The 12,130-nt window shown below is 33.6% G+C and overlaps 1 protein-coding gene across 5 annotated transcripts in view; it reads left to right on the forward strand.

Moving 5' to 3' along the window:
* R3hdm1 (R3H domain containing 1) overlaps positions 1 to 12,130 on the forward strand; it is a 95,704-nt gene that overhangs the window by 54,371 nt on the left and 29,203 nt on the right. For all 5 annotated transcript variants that reach the window (XR_003300668.2, XM_026387814.2, XM_026387821.2 and 2 more), the window contains one exon: positions 8,134 to 8,288. Coding sequence is in view for 4 of the 5 variants with exons in the window: in XM_026387814.2 (XP_026243599.1) it covers positions 8,134 to 8,288 (155 nt within the window). In the remaining variant the exon portion in view is untranslated. The remainder of the gene's footprint in view (positions 1 to 8,133; positions 8,289 to 12,130) is intronic.

Genomic DNA, 12,130 nt, shown 5'->3' on the forward strand with positions numbered 1-12,130 from the left:
AGGGCATAAATTTAAGAGCAACTTGAGTTTAAAGGCAAGCAAGGAAGAAATACCACTTTAGGTGAGCAGAGGAGGGAACATATTGATAGGATATTCAGCTGTGTCAAATAGAGACTACAGGAAAGTCAATAATTTCTTTATTTGACACTATTACCGGGTAAAAGGAATTTTGTATTTGTGTTACTAGGTGGTAGCCCTGGCTAGCCTTATGTTTTCATTGATTCTCTGAGCATTTCTTAGCATTGTGAGCAGCACAGAATCAGACATTTTGTAATACCTACAAATCCACCTATTTCCCTTTTCCCTTCTCCATTAATCTGCTGCCACTGAAATCTGGAGCCAAATATATCTGGTAAGTACCCCGAGATTTCCTTGAGTTGTTCAATAGGATAGTCATTTAAACAGCTGAGAATTAAAACATCTGTGTAGCTGATTTAATTAGAATTGAGGGGTTTTTTGTTTTGTATTTATGTTTATTTGGGGCACAAAGGTAGGAGAACAGAGAATGATGGAGAGAAAGAATAGTGAAGTATGATGACAGCTATCCCCTTCCAAATATGCCTGAGGGACTAACCTTAATTGAACTTGCCTGCCCACTAAAATAATGCCACAAATAGAAAGATGACTGGGATTATAAGCCTGAGAGTTTGATAATTTGGAAATAGTTCTTCTAATTTACAAATAAATTTAGATTTAGCAAAATAGCTCATCTTTTTAAATAAAAAACCAGCTACTTTCACAGTGCTGCTCCTGTACAAGTTCAGACTTAAAAATTTTAATACTACTGTTAAGGGAAATAACCTTAGATTTATGGCTGTTCTAAGTCATTCTTCATTTCTTCTATTATCTTTCTGATTGTATCTAATCTGTTATTAAGAATGCTTTCCTTTAACACAAAAGCTAGCTCAGGTCACTTATATAAAATAAAACTAGCCTATTAAAGTCTACTTTTTTGCTGAACACTGTATTTCTTTCTTGCTCCCTTCTCTGTTAAAGTGAAATAGAGTTTAAAATAGAATTTTCTTTGGGGCCCTCCAGGGAAGTGCCTGAGCCATCAATTTATATTGTCCTAGTTCTCTCAGCTTGCAGAATTGATTGTGCTTTCCTCTGAAAGTGCTGGAAGAAATGGGATATTATTGCAACTATGCATTCCTTTACCAAAGGAAAATGGTAGGGTTAACAAGCACCTGTGTTGAGATCTAGATGTTAATTCCATTTGGTATTATTATTGGTATTGCATGCTCTACAATGTAGATACTTTCTCCCAAGATTGACAAACATTTCTATAAAAGTTATCCTATATTCCTTTAATTTCCAGGTTAAATCCAGCTGTATCACAGAATTTTTTTAAAGTCTATAATATAGAAACATACTTTTGTTGTTGTTGTTGTTGTTAACATGAGATTATTTATTGGATTGGTAAATGAGATTATTATTTATTTGACTAGAATTCATATCTCTGTAAAAATCAAAATTGTATACCAAACAGTGCTTCTCTTTGTTCAAAGAAGTTGGTGCACTTGACAGAAACATACTTTTTAATTAAGAAAGAATAATTGACATTGTAACTAAGTTGGTGATATATTAAATGTCAGAATACTGAAAGTACTCTATTTTTTTTTTAACCTAATAGAACTTTTCATTCTTCAGGAATCTACTTCTCCTTCCTAATCCTCAACCTTCTCCCTCTTTTCCAGATCACTGGATTTTTTTCTCATACTTGACAGTCTTCAGACTATACTTTTGAAACTATCAGAACTATTTTCCCTTCTTCCTTTTGTCTGAATAATTACATAAGGGACCTGAATGAAAGTGTCTCTTTAATAGGTGCTACTCCATAACAACCTACCTCAGTAGCCTGAAATTGCTTTGTTTAAACAAAGTTTCAGAGGAATTGTGACAGTTCTTATAAAATTTTATTAAGCAATTGTATACTGAGGCATGCCTGTAATTTAGTGATTCTTTATGTTTATACTAAATTACATTATTAATGATTTTCTTCTTACATAAATAACAGTGAAATTCTTATCTTTGATTAGAATTGAACAACAATATTGGGGGTGAGTTTTTTGGTTTTAGTTTTTTAGTGCTTGGCATCTAAATAGTTCTAGTTTTGCTTACAGTTATAATAACTTGAGCCAATCAACCCAATCTTGGGTCCTACAGTCTTCTTGCATTAGAGAAATCCAGTTGTTTGGCTTTTTTGTTTGGTTTTGGTACTGGGGATTTAACGCAGGGACACTTTGCTACTGAGCTACATTGCCAGCCCCTTTTTAAGACAATCTCACTAAATTACTTAGGACCTCACTAAATTACTGAAACTCACCTGGAACTTGAAATCCTCCTGTCTCAATCTCCTGAGCTGCTGGGGTTACAGGTGTGCACCACTATGTCCAGCCCCAATAATCTTTTAATAACCTTGAATATCCTACTCTTTAGAAAGTATATTCTGAAACTATATACTTTTAGCAATAATTTGCTAAAATTATTGGAACAGTGGTCAAACATCTCATCAAGACTTTTGAAGGAAGAGCTCAGATACATGTCCTAATGCCCCTAAAATTTCCCTCCCGATTACCAGTCATGCAGAGCATCAAATGTTAACTATACTTTTAATTGCCACAGTCTTAGGTTCCTCAGGCCCTGATTACTCCCTCCCACTGTGGTTGAAGCCTGGTATGTTTTCTTATTATCAAAGGTAAAAATGAATGAATGTACTCAGTGGATGGGGAAAAGGCATTACTTCACAGAACTTCAAGACTTCGTTTGTGAAACAGACTGCTCCCCTTGCACACAAGATGTCCAGGTTAAAGCTGGCATCATGCCAGGGGTGTAAAGTCTGACTTCTTGGCAAAGCATCCTGACTTTGTAGAGAAGACAGCCACCATCTGTGAAAATTCTGCTAGAGAATTCTTTAGACTCATCTGGAATTGGCAACAGAATAAATATTTTGAGCAAAAACAGCCTCTGAGGCAAAGAGGAATATTGGAGATTGACATGTAAATAACTCAGTCTGAGAAACAAAAGGAAAAAAAAAATCTGTGGGACGTGGAACCTTAAATACTTAATGACTTGAGTTCTTCTTCCCTTTCCCCACTGTTTTATATGTGTGAAATATAACTATAATAAGGAAGTGTAACTTTAAAGTGCAAGTCTCAAACTGTGCATCTTGGGAGTAGTAGGCAAAATGTAGGACAGTCTCCACACACACAGATAGAGGACACTGTGGGCTGATTATTTAAACTTTTAAATATGGTGTGGTTTTAGCCCTTAAATTCACATTAGCTATCATCTAAGGTCAGGTCCTACTTCTTTGTATATTACTATAATACTCTATCTACTTCAGCATTTGTCCCTAAAAGTTTTAGAATCAGACTGCTATGTGCAGATCCCAACTACACTATAAAAGCTAGTAACCTTGGGCAAGGTATGAATCTCTTTATGCCTTTATTTTCTTATCCAAAGAAGGGGTTATACCAAAGAAGGGATAATAATTATACCTGTTTCATGATATGAGCACTGAGTTAATTTTTATGGCAAGTACTCAAAACAGTACCTGAAACCTAATAAATGTAGTGAGTGTTAGCAATTAACATTACCTTGTGATGCTATTGAGGCAATGATAACTATATAGTACTCTAAATGAAAAAACAAAGGAATTTTAGGTCGAATCCCATCCTGATCACAGGAAGATAACAAAGTTTGTCCTAAAATATTTTGTCTTTTGAGTTATTATTCTTTGATTACTAAACTTGAGGTCTGTATTTTAAGAAAATTTATTTAAATACTTCCTTCACATAATTTGTAAAACCTCTATTAACCAGATGCAGAAGCATTACATAGAAAAAGGTTTTGAAACAGTAATCATATAATCCCATTTCTTTAAGTAATGAATATAAATATATATATAAACATACATATGTGTAGAAAATGAGGCTAGCCATACATGTTATAAATGGTGATTAAAAGTGTTTTATAAATGATTTTTTTCTATAGCAACTTTTTTTGTATTTTCCAAATTTTCTTCCATGAATATCTATTTCATGATCAAATAAGATTATTTGAGGGGCTAGGGTTTTGGCTCAGTGGTAGAGTGCTCGCCTAGCATGCATGAGGCACTGGGTTCGATCCTCAGCACCACATAAATGTAAAATAAAGATATTGTATCCACCTAAAACTAAAAAAAAATTTTAAATAAATTTAAAAAAAAAGATTATTTGAAAAAGTGTTTTCAGTGTCCACCTTTTTTCAGAAATTTTCAAATAATACCATTAAACTTAATATATTAGATGTAAATAATGGCTTATTATGTTCTTATCAAATAAGTACCTAGAGGTTAATTAACTCTATGATTCAGCTATTATGGGCGATCCATTTATTTCAGACTGATGTGCTTTATATTCATTATGTCTTTTTTTTAATATTTTGTTTTAGTTGTAGTTGGACACAATACCTTTATTTTTATTTTTATGTGGTGCTGAGGACAGAACCCAGCACAAGTAATGTTGCCTTAAAACTTAAATTCATCTTTTGCTATCAGAAACCATTCACTAAATGTGAAGACTTGAGAAACTGGCCATACTTAACCTGTCCACACACATTAACTACTGGTTTTATGTAGAAGCATATATTATTTGGGTTCTAGTCTATTAATATGTTTTCCCCCATTGTTTCCCTAAGGGAAAATATCTAATGTCCACATTTTGGCCTAGCTGAGTGAGAGCTAATATAGATCGGATTGTTTTTCTTAAAAGGGTAATGGTGTTTAAATTTCTTTCTTTACTCCAAAGAAGCATATCATTTCTATTTTTTAGAAGTGTACACAAACCATGAGGGAAGAATTAGCAGGATAAAGTTTATGTTGCCAATAGATAATGATGTAAGGCAATGAACAGTTATGAAGAAATGGACAAGAGCTTTTTAGGATGGTATTTTCTTTTAAAAGTGCTTGGCATTCTTATTTTTAGTATCTACACTCTTACTCAAAGACATGTTCGAGTCTTCTTAGTGAAGTACTAATGTTAGTGGTTTTTCTACTTTCATAATCTTTAAAATCTGGAACTTCCTGGTATTTTCACCACTCTTCCTGCTTGTAAAACTTTGCTTCTCCATCAGTACTCTTCTGCTTTTAATCTTTTGCTTTTCACTCTACGTACCATATCCTGTCATTCCTGAGTATTTTCTATTCTTCAAACATATTATTTACTTTTTATTTTTTCCAGACCTTTGCTTTTGGCTGGAATGTTCTTTTAAGTCCAAGCACAAATTCACTATCTCCATGGATATCAGGAATAATTTCTCCTTCTTATTTTCACAGTGCTATACTGCTTATCTTGTGATTCTAAGAATCCTTATGTCAAAGAAAAGAACCCTGTCACACTTACTTTATACAACCCAGCGGGCAAATGGTATCCTCTTTACTACCTTCTGTAATGAATGACCAGGTGCTGGGGTCAGATGTATCAGATTTCACATTATGTTGTCACATTTTCAAAATATGCATGGTATTTATATGGATATGTGTATGTGTGGGTGGCAATAAGTGTGAATTAATGAAAATTAGATTCCCTTCATAAGAGAATTTTAGATAGGGTACCTCTAAGATGAGTCTTCCAAAATTAGGTAATTTTAAAAATGAGAACCACATTTGTACTTAAATTGGCCTTTTTTTTTCCCAAAGCTGCTTCTAAGACAGCCTATAACCTTGAATATTTTTGGTAAACTACAAAAGTAATATGCAGGATGGGGATTTAGCTCAGTGAAAGAGTGCATGTCTAGAATGCAAAAGGCCCTGGGTTCAATTCCCAGCACTACCCAAAAATTATAAAAAAAAGGAATAGACAAAACATTTAAAGTTTCTTAAGGGAATGTGACTATTTAAGTCAAAGTATTTTAATTCTGATTATGTTACAGGGAATTCTGCCAGGTATCCACTGTTTGTTTTGTTTGTTAGTAGACTATAATTCATCCAATTCCTTGTTAGCTGTCATTTTCCCAATATGTACAGAATTGAGCCCAGATTCTGATGCTGTGATATATGCTTGTGTGTATATATTGAGAGGTGGCGTTTCCAACACAAGATATCCTATTTGTATTTTATTTTATTCCTGTCCTTTATTTTTCTAGGATACGAAGATATGTCACTATGTTTCAATGATGTTTGCAATTTGTTATACGAATTTGAAATACTGTCATTTGATGAACTGAAAATAGAGTTGAATGTTAATTGTTAGATTAAAAAGTGAGTGAGAAAGAAGGGCTGGGGCTGTAACTCGGTGGCAGAGTACTTGCCTAGTATGGGTGAGGCATTGGGTTTGATCCTTAGCACCACTAAACAAATAAAGGTATGATGTCCATCTACAACTATAAAAAAAAAAGTTTTTAACAAAAAGTGAGGAAGAAGGGCTGGGATTATGGCTCAATGGTAGGGGGCTTGCCTAGCGTGGGTGAGGCACTGGGTTTGATCCTCAGCATCACATATAAATATATAAAATAAAGGTATTGTATCCATCTACAATTATATATATTTTTTATTTTTTTTTAAGTGAGGAAGAAGATTCTTCTGCTCTCTCCCTTTGCCTACCTCCAAGTTTAAGTAGTAGTATGCAGGAAATACACAAGGGAGAATAGTTTAGGAGACAGCTTATTATCAATTGTTTTCTGACAGATGAGGAATTAGAATATACATTTTTTTTGTACAAAGTAAGATTGGTAAAAGTCATTCAAAACATAGCTATGTAGTACTATTGCCATAGAAATAGCATCATTTTACAAAAATCCTTTACTGTTAAAAGATTCGCTATAGGTTTTGACATTGTTGTGGTTAATATATTGTTTAGCTACCAGATAAACTTTGTGTCTTTAAAGAAAGTGGATGCTAGAGTACATTCAATTATTTAATCCTTACGCAGAATCCTTAAGACTTCTAAGTGTTTATAGTGATATTATTGTCTGTAGCCAATAGTTAAAATATCTTTGCAATTTCTCTTGATTTTGAGATAAATGAAGATGGAAATGAAAACTGATATAAGAGAGCAAAATGTGTTTGTGGTGTTACTGGGGAAACATTGGACTTTGCCTGTTGGAGTTTATATAAGCAGTACTAGAATTCAGTTCATTTTTGTAAAAACTTTTCTTCAGTGCCCTGAAACTAAATGATAAGTTATTTTTATCTTGTTTCTTTTTAAAAAAAGAATTTGTGGTAGCATTTTGTAGTTCCCATGAGCCTTGAGCTAATTGGTATACCTGAGTGAGTCCTCTTAGGATCAAGAAACAAAATACAACTGACATTCACGACTCTACTTTTAAATTATATAGTCTTAATTAAGCTAAGTGACAAGTTCACTTTATCAAAGTAAATTTCTAATGTTAACATACTACTGAAATTACCAATAATGCCTTCATGGTATAGATTGAATCAAGTAAATTACTTAAGCTATTTAATTATATTTCTTTGCTAAGTGACCATAATAATAGGTAAATAATCTAAAAAAAAAATTAACGAATAAGCCTACTTGCCTGTGTCTGACATAGTCCTAATATAAGGATTTGTGTCTTAGTGTGATATTTTTAAACATGCAGCCATTCTACAATAATGGTTCCCTGCACACACACACACACTTTTTTTGGTCCCTCGCAGGGCTAGTTTCATGAGCCTGCAACCAGTGCAGTGCATGGGGCCTTATGCTTGCTTTATTGTTCTGCTCTTACCAACTTGACATTCTTAATCTGTTTTAACAAGGGGAGCTACATTTTTTTTCTTTTGGACCAGGCCTCATGAATTATGTCGGCAGCCCTGATACCCAAGAAATGGTTGTTGTAAAAGATTGTAATATAAAGTGAATAGTGATTATTCTATGTTAACAAAGTCTTTTACCCTATAATTTTCTATATAAGAAGTTTTTGTAAACATATTTTATTTGAATGTATTTTAATAAGGAAAAATTGTAGATGATTCTACTTAAAATTAGTAAACACTTTAAATGTTGCTCAAATTAGAGGGTTTTGGCAATTTGCTACTTAAAACAAAATTCTGTTGTTTAGAACACAGAAGTCCTTTTTTAAAATAGAGATACCCTGTTAGATGGAATATATTAAACTCAAAACAGAATTTAACTCATTTTGCCTTTACAGGTTTTCAAGTTATCTCCAACCAGCAGCAAAACTACCAAGGAATAGTTGGAGTTCAGCAACCCCAGAGTCAGAGCCTAGTTGGAGGCCAACCCAACAGCATTGGAAATCAGATTCAAGGAGTGGTGATCCCCTACCCTTCAGTGCCATCATATCAGGTATATTGTCTCTCTTGTCTGTCTTATCTACAATGTATCTTCTGTATTTCTTTAATATATGAGAAATGTTTCTGTAATATACAACTTGATAGTCTTAGGAGTTTTTTTATTTTTGTTTTTGTGTTTGTTTGTTTTTTAAATTTTATATCTTTATTTTTATGCTGAGGATCGAACCCAGGGCCTTGCACATGCTAGGCAAGCACTCTACTGCTGAGCCACAACCCAGCACCTCTTAGAAGTTTTATTAGTAATAGTGTCTTTGTTTTACACTGATTTTTTTTTTTTGCTTTATTTGTTCACTTCATTAATATTTCAGATATCTGCAACAACACATTATTTTTGGCAAGTAAATTTTGCCTGACACCGTCTGTATTTCCAACTATAGATTTATAAACAAGTGTCTTATTCTGTTCTTCAGCTCCTTAGAAAGTCGCCTGTGTGGAAAGAGAGTACTAGGAGAAAAAATAGAGTAAAGGGTAGGTATTTGAAATAGTGAGAAATAGATAGTATAGACCATAAATCAGAATTTAATGGAATAGTTAAGTGTGTGCAGTTTTTTCATGCTAGAACTCATTCTTTCCCCCAATTCAATCCCTAAAAGGGATGAGGAATGAACTAATTTATAGTTCTAAGACAGAAATATCTATTGTTCCATAAATAAGCAGGTGTCTTTAATATAATATGACACATTTTCCAAAACTCTTCAAATTTTAGAAGAATAACTTGTAAGCAGGTTTATTTTATTAGCCTTGTAGTTTTTCATAGCTGAGCCTAACTGAAGGAAAATGTTCAAAGACCATTTTCATTCATCTCAACAGGAAAAAATAATCTAATTGGAAAGATAAAATGTGTTCATATTTTATATACACATATATAAAGAAATAGATGACAGAATACAAACCATAACTGAGGAGATCATGAAATAAAGCAATAAACAGTTTAAAATAGAGATACCCTGTTAGATGGAATATATTAATGATATATTCCATCTAACAGGGTATCTTGATAATAATGCCTGCTCAGAAGATAGAAACCTTTAACTATTCCCTTAAATTATAAACATGGATTAGTTAAGAAGATATTCTGGGGACAGAGAAGGATCTAAACAAAGAGCAAGTATATACATTCCATATAATTTCAGAAAATTTAAGTTGAAATTAAAGTATGAAATGTGGAATTTGTCAAGGGAGTGTGTTTACTTTTGAAGCCCCTTGATAACAGAAAGCAATAACACAAAAGAGATATTTCATGAAACTAGGTTTTACTTCTTTTGCTTTCACATCCCCCATGCTTTTTTCTCCTGATAGTCCATGCTTGAGTATAGGCACATAAACTGCCCTTCTTTGGGGCTGGGGTTGTGGCTCAGAGATAGAGCGCTCACCTACCATGCATGGGGCAATGGGTTCGATCCTCAGCAACACATAACAATAAAATGAAGATGTTGTGTCCACTAATAACTAAAAAATAAATATTTTTTTTTAAAAAAACATTGCCCTTCTTCTACTTTCCCCATAGACATTAGATAGGAGCAACACCAGTCCAGGAACACTTGCCTTCTCAAGGAGTTAGGTCTCACTGTCAATCGTCTACATTGAGCATCTGTTAAACATCCAGGCACTGCATAGGGTGTTAAAGATTCAGTTAATAAAAGATTTGCCCTTGACTTTTAGGAGCTCACAGTCTAGTGAGAGAAATGTTATTTTTTTTTAATTGGTGTATTATAGTTATACAAAATGATGGAATTTGTAGTCATACATGCACACGATATAATTTGACCAGTATCATTCCCCAGCATTTCCTTTGTCCTTTACCTCCTTCTAAGTCCTGATCCTTTCCTCTACTGATCTCCTTTTGATTTTCATTAGATCCCCACCCCCATTTTTCTTTTCCATTTTCCTCTCTCTTTCACGTATGAGAGAAAATATAGGACCCTTGACTTTCTGAGTTTGTCTTATTTTGTTTAATGTAATGATCTCAAGTTCCATCCATTTTCCTGCAAATGATATAATTTCTTTTTTTAATGGCTGAATAAAACTCCATTGTGTACATATACCACATCTTCTTTATCCATTCATCTGTTGATGGACACCTAGACTAGTGTCATGGTTTCACTAGTGTGAATTGTGCTACTATAAACATGGGTATACATGTTTCACTATAGTATGATGACTTTAGGGGAACCTTCATACTGATTTTCATAGTTGTTGTACTGTTTACAGTCCCACCAACAGTGTGAAATTTTTCCTTTGAGAATTGTCATTTTTAAATAAATCACAGCATTGTTAGTGTAATTTTTTCATATGGAGCTTAAATATTGGAGCTATTCTAGAGCTAAGATAATTCTTCTAATTTCTATAGCATGCTTTTTTTTTTTACAAGTTGTAGATTATTTTCTCTTTATCTCATAATTCTCACACTAGGTGAATGATTATAGGAAGTGTTCTAACCAGCAGTGAATGGCAGCGTGCTTTACAGTATGCTTCCTAGTATGTTTGGTAGACAGATTAGGTAGTGATAAACTGTTTTCTGAACAATAAGCCAAAAAAGTCCTTTGTTCTTAGTAATGAATTCTGTGCCTGCACATTCTCTTTCTCTTTTCATACCTCACACTTTTTTCTTTACCTGGTTATATCATCTAGATTAAGCTGTGTCATTTTTCTCAGATCTGTCTTGCATATGTATTAATTTATACAATTAGAAATAATCTCAGAGCCAGGTGTGGTGGCACACACTTGTAATCCCAGGGGCTCAGAAGGCTGAGGCAAGAGGATTGTAAATTCAAAGCCTCAGCAAAAGCGAGACACTAGGGCTGGGGCTGTGACTCACTGGTAGAGCGCTTGTCTAACATGTGTGAGGCACTGAGTTCAATTCTCAGCTCCACATATAAATAAATGAATAAAATAAAGGTCCATCAATATCTAAAAAAATATTTAAAAAAAAAAAAGCTAGGTGCTAAGCAACTCAGTGAAACTCTGTCTCTAAATAAAATACAAAATAAGGCTCAGTGGCGAGGTGCCCCTGAGTTCAATCCCAGGTACCTGAAAGAAATGGGGGGGGGGCGCGGGAGGGAGAGGAGAATCTCAGAATGTTCCACTGCCTCAACAGATAAAAAGATGGAAATATGTTGTAGTATATAGTTAGATAAATCGGACTAATAATTTTCTTTTGGGATTAATGAGCTAAAGGGAAAATAATCAAGAGATTATTATATATTTTTTTAAATTTTTTTTGTAATTGTAGATGGACAAAATGCCTTTATTTGTTTATTTGTACATGGTGCTGAGGATTGAACCCAGTGCCTCATACATGCTAGGCAAATGCTCTGCCACTGAATTACAGCCCCAGCCCAGTTTATTATTATTTTTGAGAGCACTAATTGCATTTTGTATAAGTAAGTAATTTTATATAAGTAAGACTTAGAAGATAATCATTAACTTTTTAAAATTCATTTGTAATTATAGATGGATACAATACCTTTATTTTATTTATTTATCTTTATGTGGTACTGAGAATCAAACCCAGGGCAAGCTCTCTACCACTGAGCTACAACCCCAGCCCCTTAATCATTAATTTTTAATTCACAAAGCCAAGGATGGAGAATAGGAAGTGGTTTTAAAGAAAAAGGGAATGCATGATAATCCTGACCTTTTTACTATCTAACTATACAACCTTGAGCAACTTATTTAACCTCAGTTTACCCATTTACAAAATAAGGTTAATGAAAATACCTTCTTAAGTTGTTAGGATGTCTTTATGAGATAATACACATAAAGCACTTACAAAAGAACCTGATACATGGCAGTAAGTACCCAGTAATGTTAATCCTCATCACCCCATTGATG

This window comes from Urocitellus parryii, chromosome 1 (assembly GCF_045843805.1).
Source record: "Urocitellus parryii isolate mUroPar1 chromosome 1, mUroPar1.hap1, whole genome shotgun sequence".
Lineage (NCBI taxonomy): Eukaryota > Metazoa > Chordata > Mammalia > Rodentia > Sciuridae > Urocitellus > Urocitellus parryii.